This window comes from Melanerpes formicivorus, unplaced genomic scaffold (assembly GCF_026170545.1).
Source record: "Melanerpes formicivorus ecotype bairdi unplaced genomic scaffold, bMelFor1.0.p_v2 SCAF_56, whole genome shotgun sequence".
Lineage (NCBI taxonomy): Eukaryota > Metazoa > Chordata > Aves > Piciformes > Picidae > Melanerpes > Melanerpes formicivorus.
This window is the reverse complement of record NW_027142408.1, coordinates 52,959-68,143: the sequence shown is the minus strand read 5'-3', so window position 1 is coordinate 68,143 and position 15,185 is coordinate 52,959. Positions and strand designations below refer to the sequence as shown.

Below are 15,185 nucleotides of genomic sequence, written 5' to 3'. Positions count from 1 at the left end.
CTCTCTGATCTTCTCCTACCTCCCGAGGTGACATCTCAATTGCCCTGCTTTGTTCCAGGTGAGCTCCTCGGGGGCTGCAGCTCGGGATGGCCGCCTGAAGGTGGGCATGAGGATCCTGGAGGTGAACCACCAGAGCCTGCTGGGGATGACCCACACGGAAGCTGTGCAGATCCTGCGCAGCGTGGGCGACGCGCTGCTGGTGCTGGTCTGCGACGGCTTCGACCCCAAGGCTGCAGCTGCCATCGAGGTGAGAGGTCCGGTGCCAGGTGCCCCTGTAGTGAGCAGCACCACGAGGAGCTCACCTCTCTCTTCACAGGAGGTTGCTGGATCTTTGCAGCCTTTGTTTTTGAGGGGTTGATTGGAATTTTATTTGAGATCCCAGATTCCAAAGTCTGGTTTCTTGCTGTATGGACTGGAGGTGGTTGCCAGTTGATAGAAGCAATGCTATGTCTTCTCAGCTTTCTCTTTGCAAGGCTAGGCAGTTCAGCTTTTTTCTCCACTAGCATGTGTGCCCTGTCCCTGCTCACCTTATCCCCTTTCTGTACCTGTTTCCTTTTAAATTCATCTTCCTCAGAGTTCATGTTCCTTGGGTAATTGACAGCTGAAATCAGGTTTCAGGTTGTGAAAGGGTTGACTTGCCCAGGGTTGTCCTGGTACCCCATGTCTGGGAGGCCAGGCTGTGGAGTTCTTTCTATGGCACACTGTGGGCTCCCTCCACATTTTGTGACCTTTTTGGTTTGTAGATGTCCCCAGGAATTATTGCAAACCCTTTTGCTGCTGGCATTGGGCGCAAGAACAGCCTGGAAAGCATCTCTTCCATCGATCGGGATTTGAGCCCTGAAGAACTGGAGATCCTGCAGAAGGTGGGTGTTGTGGCTGGGAGAACATTACAGAGTGGAGACACCAAGTGTCTCCCTTGGTGCATGGAATCTGCAGCATAATGGGCAGTGGACTTCCTTTCCATGGGAGCAGCAGGTCCCAGCACTTTCATCAGGATGGGACTCAAATCCTCAGGAGGTTACAGGTGCTCCCAGCAGAGAGAGAGCACTGGGTGAAGTGGCTCTAACTTTGGTCTCTCCTAGGAGATGGAAATGGTGAGAGAAGCAACTCAATGGGAGAGAGAAGAAATGGAGAAAGTGGTGAGAGCTTTTTCGTGTAGCAGAATCTGTCCTTGGCAGAGCCCTGAGGAAAATGCCACAGATTATCTCTGCCCAGTCAGTGCTGGGGGCCTTGGACCTTCCCTCTCCCTAGCGCTGCTTGGGTGCTCCAGCTGCTCTTTGGCTTTGCCCTGCCTTCCCATGTCCTTCTCTGGTGGTGCTCCTCTGCTGGTCATAGCTTGGTTACCTGCTGGTTCTTTCTGGCCAAGCTGCAGCTCTGAGGGATAGCTGGAAGGCCCATGCTGAATCTGTTCTGCCTGTGAGCTGACAATTTTCACGGGCCATGATGAGAACACAGAGCTGCCCTGAGCAGAAGAAGTGGCTCTGTTGTCATCCTCCACAGTGGACCTCAGAGTTTTTCTGATGTGTTGGAAGAGTTCTTTTTGCCAACTATTTCAGCCTTTCACAGAGTCAAGCCCCTTGAGGACTTGGGTTTTCTGCTTCTCCCTCAGGTCAGGTTCTTTCAGAAGATGAGGTTGATGGAAGTCTCCAGTGCTGTCAGCTGGGAGCCTGCCCTGGCATACAGGGCTGAGTCCCTTTTGCAGTGTTCCTTCAGGCTTCCAGCTGAGGTGCACCGAATGCTTCTCTGGGCTCTTTCTCTGGTGGCAGTCACTCAGCTGCTGTTCCGTTCGCCACTCCACCCAAGTGTAGTTTCCCTGGCAGTTCTGGACCGAGGCGATGTCTAGAATTCAGTAACCACTTCGTATTTGGCCTGGTTTGGAATAAAAAGGTGTGAGGTTTTGACCAGAGAGCGGCACAGGCTGTGAGAGGACAGAGCAGTGGGCAGGAGCCTGGCCCTGTGACTTGCCAGGCACGTGAGCTGTGGGATCGTTAAATGACATCTGCTTGTGTTTCACATTTACATCACCCTGCCCTGCCTCTGTCAGGGCCTGCAGTGGGCTCTGCAGGGCACAACTTCACAGGTGACTGGGGCAGAAAGACAAAAGGCTTCAGGGTGCTGCAGCCTCCCTTTGGAAGCTTTGCTGTCCCGCAGCTTCCACTGATGTCAGCACCTGCAGGAGGAAGGCAAGGGGCTTCTATCCCAAGTGTCTGCAAGCTGTTCTGATGGTGTTTTGGATCTGTGGTTTGGAGTTCTTCCAGTGGAATGGCTTCACAGAGTCATCTCCAGCCTGATCTAGCTGAAGATGTCTTCACTTGTTGCAGGGAGGTTGGACTAAATGCCTGTAAAGGTCCCTTCCAACCTACAGAAGCTGTGGAAGTATAAATGCACAGAAACCATCCTTTAGGACAAGTGACACTTTAGTACCTGGCAGCTGGCAAGCAAGCCCACAGCTGTGACTGGTCATCTCAGTCATTGGTCACTCTTGCAACACTCCTGTGATGTCTGTGAGCTGACCAGCTGGTGGAAGCCCTTAGTCCTTTGGCTGCAGTGCTCCTAACAAACACAAGATATTTTTAGGTCTTTTTCCTTAGTGACAACCAGGCCCATGCTCTGTAGATCTCTTCTTCCATTCCCTTCCAGCTTCTTCAGTCTGTGCTCTCAAGGTCTCTTTTCCAGCAGTAAGCCATCTTCTCCTTTCCTGTGGTGATGGTGTATCTTATGCTTGGGGGAAGCTTGAACTCCCTTGGCTTTTCCCCAGGATGGACTCTGCTGATGAGGATCTTAGAGACTTGTGCTCTCTTCCCCTCATCTGGCTTGTTTTGGGCAGGGTGTCTGTTCCTGTCCTGCTGATAACCAACCTCATGCAGAGTTTCAGCTCCTCCTTCCCCAGGCCCAAGCTAGGTGCTGGGTTTCTGCTCACCCTCTCCTGGTACCAGTGCTGTTCATACTCCTCTGTCCCCTCTGGGGTTACTCCCAGCATGGTGCTGACCTCTTTCCCTCTCTCTTTGCCTGTGCTTCTTGGATGCTGCTCTGATTCTGTCCTGTCTCGTGGAAGGAGTGGATGCGTAGGGAGCGGGAGGCAGCCACACAGCAGCTTGAGGAGGAGGCAGAGGTGAGGAGCATGGTGGGAGGGTTGGAGAGTCACAGAAAAGGGACACAACTGGATGTGAAAGCCAGAGAAATTTCAGAAAGTGCTTGTTCCCCATAACTTCTGTTCTCCATTCCCCCTGCCCCCTAGAAGACTTGACTTTGGGGTGTAAGAGCAGATACCAGAGATGGAGAAGTCTGTGATGTGATTGAGGAAGGGCTGGTGGAGAACCATGTCTAGAGTTAGAAATGCAGACAAGTGCAGATGGGAAGCAAAATGAGATGGAATTAGACCCTGTGAGTTAAGGCTCAGAACAGACACTGTCAACAGACACAGTCAAGGCAAGAACAGACACAGTCAAGGCAAGAACAGACACTGGAGAGGATCCACAAACTGGCACTCTCAAATGTCTGCAGGTCCAGGCTGGAAACCTCTCTAGGTGCTGTTTGGAGAGCACAGGCATGCAGCTCACATTCTCTTCTGCCCCTCTATGGAGTGTGTGCACATGGGGCAGGAGGAATGGTGGGGGTCTGTGCACTGGTGGGTGACCAAGGGCCCACTGACATGTCCTCTGCTGTACTGCTCAAGCCTGGCCTCCTCATGGGTCTTCATGGTTGTGCTTGGAACAATTCCAGGCTCGTTGCCAGGCCGTGGGTGTTTTCTGCAGAGTTTGAAGATGAGGACTTGATTACTGCTAGGGGTAGTCTCCTTTTAATTGTTCTTTCTGATGTCATTGACTTCTGGCCTGATCTTTCCTGCTGTTTGTGTCTTTTTGCTCTCCACCTTGCCCCTCTCCAGAGCATGACCAGTGAACCCCTGAGGCTGGACTATCGGACCCTGGCTGCTTTGCCCAGCAGCGGCTTGCAGAGAGTCAATCGCAGCGTAAGTGAGGGGCTGTGCAGATGGGGTCCCTGCCTGGGGGGAAAGTGGGTGTGCTGGGACCTGCCCTCTCTTGTGCCCTGCTGTCAGACCTGGCAGCACTCTGCAGAAGAGAGCCAGCAGACAGAGCTGTGGTGGACTTGGACACTGAAACGGGAGGTGGCCACAAAAGGAAGATGGGAGTAACAAAAATGAGGAGAGTGGAGAGCCAGGTTGCTCCTGTTTTGGAGAGGGAAGTGGCCTGTGGCTCCAGGGAGGCCTTTCAGTGCATAGAAAGGTCTGTAAGAATCACAGAATCGTTTTGGTTGGAAAGGCTTCTGAGATCATCAAGTCTAGCTCTCAACCCAACACCACCATGGCCTTTAAACCATGTCCTAAAGTGCCATGTGGAGGCAGAGAGGTGGGAGATGCTCCATCCCTGGAAGCATTCCAGGTCAGGCTGGATAGGGCTCTAAGCAGTCTGCTGTAGTTGGAAGTGTCCCTGTTCAGTGCAGGGCATTGGACTGGATGAGCTTTAAAGGTCCCTTCCCACCCAAAACATTCTGTGATTCATCCCAGAGCATTAACAGGAGTGGGCAGGGGGTTTACCAGGGAAGGAAGATTCCTTCTGGCACAGGAGATGACAGCTCTGTGTGCACAGCTTAGCTGTGAACTCATTGTGGGGTGGTGTTTAGGAAGGGGGAGGGACACAGAATGCTGACACAAGTATTGAAAGTCAAGATCCACCCAGGAGTGCAGAAGAAGTGTCAGTGACTGCAGGCTGTGGCTTAGCCCTGACGCAGCCCTGGCCACTCCTGCCCCAGTGACCCTGCTGTGCAGTGACAGCTCAGCCCGGAGGAAATCCAGATTTCACAGACCTGGCAGATGACAAAGTCCTCTGTCTCCCCTCTGGTGTTTAAAATCTCACCTCACTTCTCCATCTGTGCTTCCTTTGGTCCCCTTTTATCTCGCTGCCTTGTACCTGTTCCAGTGGGTTTCTGCCTGTTCCCCCACACTTCTGAGTCTTGCTGTCGATTCCTTTCCTGCTCTTGCAACAAGGCCACCCTTTGCTGCCATCATCAGCTGCTGTGTTCCCATCCTGTTGTGCCAGGGTCATCTTTTTACTGTTACTATCTCCATCTTCCTCCACCCAGCCAGGTCTCCCTTCCTGCTCATCTCTCCTCTCGTTGGCTTCAGGCCCTTGTTTTCTGCTGCCACACTGATTGGAGCCCTGCTCTGTCTCAGGGGTTTCTCTGCTGGCTCTTCACCCCGAGGAGTCTTCCCAGGGAAAGGTTGAACCTATTTTTAGGACCTCTTGGTATGGCAGGGAGGCCAGCCCCACGCCAGCAGCTGCCCCTCTGCCGTTCAGCAGCGGTGTGGTGGGAGCCGAGCAGCAGCAGCGGGGGCCCCGAGCAGCCCCGGGAACGCCTGGCGCGGGAACGCCTGGCGCTGGAACGCGGGGCGGCCAGGCCGGAATGCCAGGAGCTGCAGCTATAAATGTCCCCTTCCGGGGAAGGGCCACTGGCTGCCCACGCTCGGCCTGCTCCAGCTGTCCTTTGCCCAGCCCCGTCTCTGCTCCCTTTGCCAAGACCTCTCTGCCTAGCCGGGCGGTGCAGGTGATGTGGGCTTTGGGGACGGCCAGGTTCCGCTTGCCTTCAGGAGCTGGGGACAGCCTGGCAGCCTCGGGACAGCCCTGCCTGCAGGACAGCACAGGGCTCAGCTAGCAGGTTGTCTCCAGCCTGACTGCAGGAAAGTGACCAATGCTATTGCCAGGTCCCACAGCGCTCTTCTTTTCCTTCCTGACTCTAGGCCTCACCACGTGAGAACTTGCTCACCAGGTACATCCTCCTCCCAGCAGTCTCCAGGTATCTTTTGCTGTGGTGTAGGTCCCTGCAGGGGAGCTGCAGGATCTGCTGCTCTCCACACCATTGACCCAGGGGAGGTGCCAGCCCCTGTCCTGGACTGCTGTGGAATTTGTTGTGAAGACACTGAGAACTGCCCCTAAAGAAGGGGTCTGGCATTGGTCTGTGCTGCTGTGTCCCTTTTGGCAGCAAGATCTGAAAGAGGCAGCGGTGTCAGCCTCCTCTGTGTGTTTGCTTTTAAAACCCCAACTGAAAATTCAGTTGAAAGCTGCATGAGAGCCCTCCAGCTGTGCCAGCCTCTCGGCACCATGATGTCTGCAGAGCCCCAGCAGGCTGCAGGCTGTGGACACTGCCATTGCAGTGCTCAGGGCTCTGCAGAGCACAGGCTTGAAGCCCCCACCCGTGAATGGCTGCATCCTGCCTCAGCAAAACATTGAGGATCCAGCTTTGCTTTCTGGGCTGTAAGACATGGAGAACACCTGACAGCTGTCAATAGCTGTCACCAGGGCTGGTCTGCACGGTCTGGTCTGGGTCTGTTTCTCTCCAGATTCTGGCCTTGGATTCTTCCTCTGTATTCATTCATTAGATTTAGACTCAGGTTTGTTTTGCTGTTGGGGGCAGAGCGATGGATTGTTTCTTCTGCACTCATCTTGGAGGATGGAGGGTGAGACATGATTGTCCTGTCTGCTGGAGCAGGGAGTGACATGGCAGGGCTGGGAAAAGCCAAGATCTCTGCCTGCCCAAAATAGAAATTGCTGCTTGTCTGCTAAAAATAGCCCTGCCTGGGGCAGGGGGTGAGGCGTCCCGCCGCGGGACATGCCGCTGCGGTGGGGCTGATGGAGCTCAGTGCCAGTCATGTCCAGGGGCTTGAGGCTCCCCAGGGACTATCAGGCTTCATGCAGTCTTGGTGAGATGCCATCTCTACAATGCCCTGAGAGTGTTGGTTATTTTTGCCCTTTGTGTCTCAGTGGTGGGATCTACCTGGAGCCAGGGCTGGTTGGTGTTGGTGCTCCTCTGTGTGGCATGGGAAGGTGGAAGTGGTGTCCGAGGGGCTGGCTGCAGGTATCCCAGAGCTGGTTTGTGGTGGTGGGTTGCTGGCAGGGTTTTCATTATAGCATCCTCAGTGAACAAGTGCTGCTCCTGGGGGAACTTTCTGCCTGTAGCTGTAGCTCTTGCTGACATAGTTGGTGGCACTGGGAAGAGAGGGTTGGAATGTGGGGGTGTCTGGGGGGGGGTTGTTGGGGTTTTTTTTATGTTGGGATGTCACATTCCTACAATAGCAAAATTCCTAAGGGTAGCACAGGCTCCACTTTCTGGAGAAATATGATCCAAGGCAGGGCTCTGCCAACCATTGCTTTAGGTTGGGTTGGGGTTGAGGGGTTAGGGGAGGGCCTCAGGAATTCCTGAGCCTCTCAGCTGCCCACCCAGCCCTGAGAGCTATTTTGGTGAGTGCTGCCATGACACAGAAGCTGGAGAATGTGCTCTGAGCAAAGAGGTCTTTCTGTTCCCCAGCAGGCTCTTGGATAGGAGGAGGTTTGACCATTGCTCTCTGATTATTTCTGCTTCCCTGAAGAAGGCTTTGGCTGGGGTAACAAACTCTTTTGCAGCGTTAGAAGAGGAAGGTCAGTGGATGGGTGCAGCTGAGCCAAGGCAGAACTGGGGCTCTGCTTCAGCCCAGCCTTGGCTGGAGCACTCCAGGGGTCTGTGCTCTGTTGGCTGATGCTAGGCTTTTACTGGTGGGGTGTTTTGATAAAGTGGGGCCACAGAGGCATGGGAGTGCCTGGGGTGGGTGCTATGGTCACAGCTGTGCATGCAAGGCACTGCCTGGGAGCAAGGTGAGAGGTGTTCCTCTGCTGCAGCTACTTGAGAGGGTGCTGGGGTGAGAGATGGTGTGCCGCCACGTGCTGCTGGAGCCGAAGTGAGAGTGTGCTTCAGTGAGGTCGGGGAAGATGTGTGCTGGGCAGGCAGCTTGCTAGAGAGCAGTGTCACTGGTGAGCTGCTGGAGTGCAGCCTAGAACATGTGTGAGAGCTGGAGAAGTGCAGGGAGTGTGCTTGTGCCTGCCAGCTGCCCGTGGATGGACTGCTTGTGGACAGCAAGGTCCTCCCTGGGAAGCAGCATTTGGGACCAGGAGATTGGTGGTAGAGCAGAGAGGAGGGCTGGTGGTTTGGGCATTACTTGGGGAGTTCGTCTCTGTCCTTCAGCATCTACTCTGTGGTTTCTCCCTCCTCTCCTCTGCTCTCTTCTCCTGATTTTTCTCTGACCCTTTTCTCTTCCTCTCAGCTTGCTCAGTGTGATAAGGCCAGCTCCAGCATGGAGGGGGACTGCACTCTGCTGGCTCTGCCCGTGGCACAGGACAGCCGGGAGCCGCGCCCAGACCCAGCCGCGGGCCCGGCCCTCAGGAATGTGCCTGGGCTGCCTCAGGACCCTGCCTCGCCTGGCACCAGCAGGGCAGAAAAGCCCCAGCTGGACAAGCAGGATCCCACGGGTTGCCCCTTGCCCCAGGAGCAGCTGCCAGAGACGCCTGAGCAGGAGTGTTTGGTGGACTCCCAGCCCATCCTCTTCAGTGAGAACCCCTTTGTGGTGGCCAACCGCAGGGGCAAGGCAGCAGGCAAGGCGTGCCTGGGGGGCCCGCCCCTGGGCTATGGCAGGGGGGGAGTGCTGAAGACCAACCTTTACTCCAAGGCAAGCTCCCAGCATGTGTGTGTGGCATGCAGGCACCAGCTATGGCCTCCCACCCGCTACTAACCCCCCGTGCTCGGGGCTGGTGCCACCTAACGCATCGTCTGCTGCCCCGTGTGCCCTCCAGGGCCTGCCACCTGCCGTTGGGCCGTGCCAAGACCTAACTGCCCTGGTGTGGAGGTGCCCAGTGTGCTGCTGAGCCCCGCCTCGAGGGCAGGCAGCGATGCCAGGCAGTTACCACAGGGCTCTCTGGGTGGGCAGGAGTCAGGCGCGAAGCCGTGGTGTGCCCTGTCATCTCTGGTGGTGAGGGGGGCTTGTACAGGGGTGGTGGTCCTGGGCTGCACCAGCAATGTGACCAGCAGGATGGGGGAGGTGATTTTCCCTCTCTGCTCTGCTCTTGTGAGACCTCACCTGGCGTACTGTGTCCAGTGTGGGTGCCCCCAGCATAAGAGGGACATGATGCTGCTGGAACGGGTCCAGAGTGGGGCCGTGAAGGCTGGAGAACCTCCCCTGTGGCAACAGGCTGAGAGAGTTAGGGCTCTTCAGTCTGGAAAAGAGAAGGGTCTGGGGAGACCTTAGGGGAGACTTCCAGTACCTGAAGGGGGCCTACAAGAAAGCCAGGAAGGGACTTTTTACAAGGGCTTGTAGTGGTAGAATGAGAGGGAATGGATTGAAGCTTGAGGAGGGCTGATTTAGACTGGAGATTAGAAAGAAATTCTTCACTGTGAGGGTGGTGAGACACTGGAACAGGTTGCACAAGGAGGTCATGGATGCCCCCTCCCTGGAGGTGTTCAGGGCCAGGTTGGATGAGGCCTTGAGCAACCTAGTCTAGTGGGAGAGGCCCATGGCAGCAGGGTTGGAACTAGATGGTCCTTAAGGTCTCATCCAACCTAAACCACTCTATGACACCACAAGGGTGGTGTTACCCTTGTGCATCTGGGCCTGGACAAACACAGCCATGCTTAGACTTCTGACAGCTGAGGCAGCACAGCTGGCATAGTTAGTCCACAGCCCAGGGCCACACTGTTCCTGAAGGAGCAGGCTTCAGGATGTCAGCGCTTCCAGGTTTCAAGGGGGATGCTTTGCTTTTTGCTCTACAACTCACTCACCCTTGCACTCTGGCAGAGCAAAGACTACACCTGAAGATCCTGAGTTCCAGACTAGCACCATACTACTCTCCTTTCCCTTCTCAGCCTTTTGGGAGGTTTGAAAATCCAGGGAAGCAAAACAACTGCAGACAAACACACCTGCCCCCCTATCCCCTGAAAGGAACAAACCATCCAACCCCTGGCTGTAATCCTCTTAGATGTTTGCAGCCTGGTGACTTGGTGAGACTTTGCTTCTCACAGGTGTGTAGGCTGGAGCTGAATCTGTGACCTCTCAGTGTGTTGAAAGTTGGAGGTGTGGTTTGGACATTATAGACATCCAGGTTTATAGAGTTCAGAAGATCAGACCAGCACTGCCCCTTTGTGAGGGTGGGCTTCACGCCAGATCCGCTCCTAGGTCATTCTGGAGGTGGGTGTCACAGGTAGCTGGAGCTGAGCTCATTCCACATCACTGGCAGAATGGATCAGTTCTCCAGAGCTGGAGCAGCTGTGTGTCAGCTGGGTCATGAAGCTGAAGTCCATCAAAAGCAGTGCTGTAGAGCAGCTCCTTCCCTGGTGGCTGGTAAAGCTGCCTGTGCTGGCACAGGGGAGGACTTGGGTAGCCGTAGCCAGAAGCAGAGTGGGCAGGAAGGGTGGAAGTAGGTCAGTTACTAGTGCCACATTCTCTGTCCTTGAGTGCTGAGAGGGATCAGATGTTTTCTGTGCTCCAGGTTAAGCTTCAGATCACACCTGCTGGCTTGGTCAGTGGAGGTGCAGTTGCCCATGGCTGACTTGAATCAGATTAACCAGGTTCACAAGTGCATGGGCATGGTGTTGATGATTGTGGAACCCTGCAGTTGCTTACACAGTTCTCTAAATGCCAGATGACCTCTCTGCATCTTTAGGCATCTAAAGTATGTTTTACATTGTGCTCCTTAAGCCTCTGAGGAGGCTGCAGGTGGTGATTGAGACTCTGCTGCTGGGGCTGGCTGTGGGCTGGTTGGTGATCATGGGTTCCTCTGGAAGCAATGAGAACCAGGTCTTTGCTATGCTCTAGGCTACTTCTGGAGGTCTTGCCAGACCACCAGCTGCTGTGGCTGCATCTTGTCTCCTTTGAGGAAGGGCTGCTTTTCTCAGGAGGTTTGCCCAGAGTGGGCCAGTCCACTGAAGGCTAAAGAGAAGCAGGGGAGAGGGTTCCTGGGGGTGTTGCAGAAGGCTCTAACCAGGTTCTGTTGGCCTGGCAGGGGGTGTGGATGTGGCCTCAGCTCCAGGGTTTAATGTCATCCCCTTGCTGTTTCCAGCACCTCCTGCAAGTTTCTGCTGTGGCACAGCTGCTGTTGGGCCCAATGCTGACTGCTCCCCTGCAGCAAGGTGGCCCTTGGCTGGCTCCAGGCTTGATGTCCTTGGTGTCCTTGCCTGCTGGTGTCGCTGTGAAGGGAGAGGCAGGGAGGCTGCTGCTGTGCAGTAACTGTGTAGCGTTGTCTGCTCTCTTTCAGGCTCCTGCAGGCGAGGCTGGGACGGGAAGTTGCAGGCGTGAAACCCCCTTTCCTCCGGGCACCCAGCAGGTGAGGCTGGCCCCAGCACAGGCAGTGCGGGGGGAGGCGGGGTGGCATGGTGCCAGGGCAGGCTGTGCCAGGACAGGAGGAAGAGGCTGAGAGTGACTTTCACTCTTGAGAGTGGGCAGGCTGTCCATCACAGGGGGCAATATGAGAACCAGGGGAAGAGCTCTGCTCCTCGGAATGTTTCAGGCACAAGCTGGTCACAGACTGGAGGTCACTGCTCCGCGGGGTGGCTTCATCTGGGGAGCGATGGGCAGCAGGCTGCCTGGAGTCACTGTGCACTGACAGGTGTCTGGCCTCCCTAAGCATGGCCTAACCAGTGCCTCACACAGAGACTCCTTCATTCTGGCACCTCAGAAGAAATGGAAAAGTCAGGATTTGGGAACCATTTTGGGAGGCATTGCTGCTTGGTTCCCAGAGACCCCTTGTCCTGTCCGAGCTGCGCATCAGCTCTTCTGAAGAGAGCTGAAGGATCCTGCAGCAGACAGCTGTAGGTTCACCTTCCCTTAGGGAGTGGTCTTATCAAAATGGGTTGGTTAGAGGCCAGCCTTCACTCTGTGGTGGGAAGTTCTTTATTTCTTGTAGCTTTTGATTGTATTTTTTCCTGGCACTATCTCTTGTCACCAGCTGTTCTTACTTCTCATACCAGCTCTGAGCTTTTCCCTCCTGCCAGGTCTTTGATTTCACGCTCATCCTGTGGCAGGCACAAGTTAGTTGAGCCTTTTGAGGATAAATCCTCTCACATTTTTTATATTTAGAGAACAGTAGATTTAATTTGGATGTCAGGAAGAAGTTCTTTGCAGGCTGCCCAGGGAGGGAGTGGAGGCCCCATCCCTGGGGATATTCATAGTCAGGCTCAAGAAAGGCTCTGAGCAACCTGATCTAGGAGGATGTTCCTGCTGACTGCAGGGGTTTGGTCTAGATGGCCTTTGGAGGTCCCTTCCAATCCAATTCTGAGTAACTTGTTTTTATATTGGGGGGCTGGAATGAGCTGCCAGTGGGACTTGTCCTCTCTCCTTAGTCACTTTGAGTCTGTTGTGTTCCTTTGAAGTGCAGCATCTCCATAGCATTTCTCTGGTGTTTTATCTCTGTGCAGAGTTGGTCCCAGAGAGATTCTGTCAAACCCTTACAGCATTCACAGCCCATTCCCTTACTTTGTTCTTTCTTTAGCCTTTTAAGGTCTTGAGCAGGTTTCTTCACTGCATTCCTTTCTGAGGCTAGGGTCTGTAGAATCATAGAATGGTTTGGGCTGGAAGGGATCTCCAAAGGCCATCTAATCCAACCCCCCTGCAGTCAGCAGGGACATTCTCCACTAGATCAGGTTGCTCAGAGCCTTATTGAGCCTGACCTTGAATATCTCCAGGCATGGGGCCTCAACTCCCTCACTGGAGTGTTCCACCACCCTCATGTGTTATTTTGATGGCCTTTCCTCTTCACTTGTTCTGTGGCTGTTATCAGTTAGTGACACTGGCAGAGCTGCTCTGGAAGATGCCTTGGTGTCACAGTCTTGCTGGTGAACTTCTCAGCCCTGCTCTCTGTACCTGAGCTTTCTGTCACACTTAGATAATTTAACTCTGTTTGGGGCAGAGCCTTCCACAGCTGTCTGTGTCTAGCAGATTGCATTCTGTCTGGACAGTGTGATGCAAAATGGAGCAGGTCCAGCAGGTAGTGCTGAAGGACACAGGGCAGTCACTACCCTCCCTTCGGGGGACTCTAGAGTAGAGGTTCCCAGGAGCTGCATCTCTCATTCTCTGCCATCTGTTTTTAGTGTAAACTCTTAGGCTTTACAGCCCAGCTAGAATGTGTGGGGTTGTTCCAGAGAGTTCCTGAGGGAAGCTGGATTCTTTGTCCCAAGGCTGGTGTCAGGATGGCCCTGCCTGGCCTTGAGTTCTGCAAGCTTCTGGTGGGGCAGGAGGCGAGAGTGGGGAGGAAGGAGGTACTCACGGTGGGTCTGTATGTGTGCCAGTGAGGGCAGAGGAGCTTCCTCCATGGGCAGGGTGGCAGCTCTGGCTGACTGCAGCCTCTCTGCTGGGAAAGGTGCTTGTCTCAGCCTCTCCACAGAAAACCCAGTCTCTTCCTTTTCTCTCCCACTCTGTATGGTCCTCCCGGGCACTGCCCCTCTCCAGATGCCGGCAGCCCCTCGGCCAGCCCCCCTGCCAGGCAGGGAGACCCGCTTTGTAAGTGCCCACTGGTGTGCAGTGTGCCAGCCCCTGCCAGGCAGGGACACTTGCTTTGTAAGTGCCTGCTGGTGTGCAGTGTGCCAGCCCCTGCCAGGCAGGGAGACCCGCTTTGTAAGTGCCCACTGGTGTGCAGTGTGCCAGCCCCTGCCAGGCAGGGACACTTGCTTTGGAAGTGCTCACTGGTGTGCAGTGTGCCAGCCCCTGCCAGGCAGGGACACTTGCTTTGGAGGTGCCTGCTGGTGTGCAGTGTGCCAGCCCCTGCCAGGCAGGGACACTTGCTTTGTAAGTGCTCACTGGTGTGCAGTGTGCCAGCCCCTGCCAGGCAGGGACACTTGCTTTGGAAGTGCTCACTGGTGTGCAGTGTGCCAGCCCCTGCCAGGCAGGGACACTTGCTTTGGAAGTGCTCACTGGTGTGCAGTGTGCCAGCCCCTGCCAGGCAGGGACACTTGCTTTGGAAGTGCTCACTGGTGTGCAGTGTGCCAGCCCCTGCCAGGCAGGGACACTTGCTTTGGAAGTGCTCACTGGTGTGCAGTGTGCCAGCCCCTGCCAGGCAGGGACACTTGCTTTGTAAATGCCTGCTGGTGTGCAGTGTGCCAGCCCCTGCCAGGCAGGGACACTTGCTTTGTAAGTGCTCACTGGTGTGCAGTGTGCCAGCCCCTGCCAGGCAGGGACACTTGCTTTGGAAGTGCTCACTGGTGTGCAGTGTGCCAGCCCCTGCCAGGCAGGGACACTTGCTTTGGAAGTGCTCACTGGTGTGCAGTGTGCCAGCCCCTGCCAGGCAGGGACACTTGCTTTGGAAGTGCCCACTGGTGTGCAGTGTGCCAGCCCCTGCCAGGCAGGGACACCTGCTTTGGAAGTGCCTGCTGGTGTGCAGTATGCCAGCCCCTGCCAGGCAGGGACACCTGCTTTGTAAGTGCCCACTGGTGTGCAGTGTGCCAGCCCCTGCCAGGCAGGGACACTTGCTTTGGAGGTGCCTGCTGGTGTGCAGTGTGCCAGCCCCTGCCAGGCAGGGACACTTGCTTTGGAGGTGCCTGCTGGTGTGTGCTGCTGCTCTGCCTGCTCCTGCCTGGCACCACTGCCTCTTGCCTCCAGCTCCATGTTCCCAGCTCTGGGGCTTGCTGGGCAGCCAGGGCTTGTGCCCAGGGTTGCAAGCCAGGCTCCAGAGGCTGTTCCCTGCTAGCCACTGCTGAGCTGGCTTCTGTGGGTGCTTCCTGGCAGAGGAGCTGTGCTGCTGAGGGCTTTGCTCAAGCTCAGTGGCAAGTGCAGAGGGCAGGGGAGGTGAGGAAGGGCCAGGGCCAGCTGAAGGGGGTGCAGAGATGGGGGGCACGGGGGTCAGTGCCTGGAGATGTGCAGAGCTGGGAGTGCCTCATGTGGCTGAGGAGCTGGGAGAAGCTCTCATGGGTGGGCTCTGGACTGCTCCCCACAGCAGAAGGTTTGGTGGGGATCAGTATGGAGTGGGAGCTTCTGCCTGCACAGGACAGAGGAGGGGGTGGAAAATTTGGGTGGAGCAGGGCAAGCTGAAGGCCTCCCCTCCAGGCTCCAGATGTCCCCTGTGTTTCTGTTTTCAGGCTTCCATTAACTTCATCACATCACAGGATGACAGCAAATCAGTGAGTACATCCACCATGGAACTCCTCCTCCTGTCCCTGTACCTTCTCCAGCCTGCCTGTGCCTTCTGTGTGTGCTCACTCCCACAGTCCCTGAAGTCTCCCTCTTGGCTCTTGCTCTGTCTTCTTCAGACCTCTGCTCCAGCTGATGTTTGCACAGATGCAGAGTCCTCAGTGTTGTCTGTTTGAGGTCCTGGTGCAAGTGTTTTGGCACCTTCTGTTCCTCTTTGCCCTTGGAGCTTTCTCTCCTGTGGCTTTTGCTGTCC

The 15,185-nt window shown here is 55.4% G+C and overlaps 1 protein-coding gene across 19 annotated transcripts in view; it reads left to right on the top strand.

The window, feature by feature from the left end:
• SCRIB (scribble planar cell polarity protein) overlaps positions 1-15,185 on the top strand; it is a 91,000-nt gene that overhangs the window by 56,347 nt on the left and 19,468 nt on the right. For 7 of the 19 annotated variants that reach the window (XM_068161055.1, XM_068161052.1, XM_068161047.1 and 4 more), the window contains 9 exons: positions 59-247; positions 744-863; positions 1,083-1,139; positions 3,056-3,112; positions 3,887-3,970; positions 8,090-8,491; positions 11,070-11,138; positions 13,259-13,309; positions 14,881-14,922. In XM_068161055.1, the coding sequence (XP_068017156.1) occupies positions 59-247; positions 744-863; positions 1,083-1,139; positions 3,056-3,112; positions 3,887-3,970; positions 8,090-8,491; positions 11,070-11,138; positions 13,259-13,309; positions 14,881-14,922 (1,071 nt within the window). The remainder of the gene's footprint in view (positions 1-58; positions 248-743; positions 864-1,082; positions 1,140-3,055; positions 3,113-3,886; positions 3,971-8,089; positions 8,492-11,069; positions 11,139-13,258; positions 13,310-14,880; positions 14,923-15,185) is intronic. The other 12 variants (XM_068161049.1, XM_068161066.1, XM_068161058.1 and 9 more) reach the window with 9 other exon arrangements.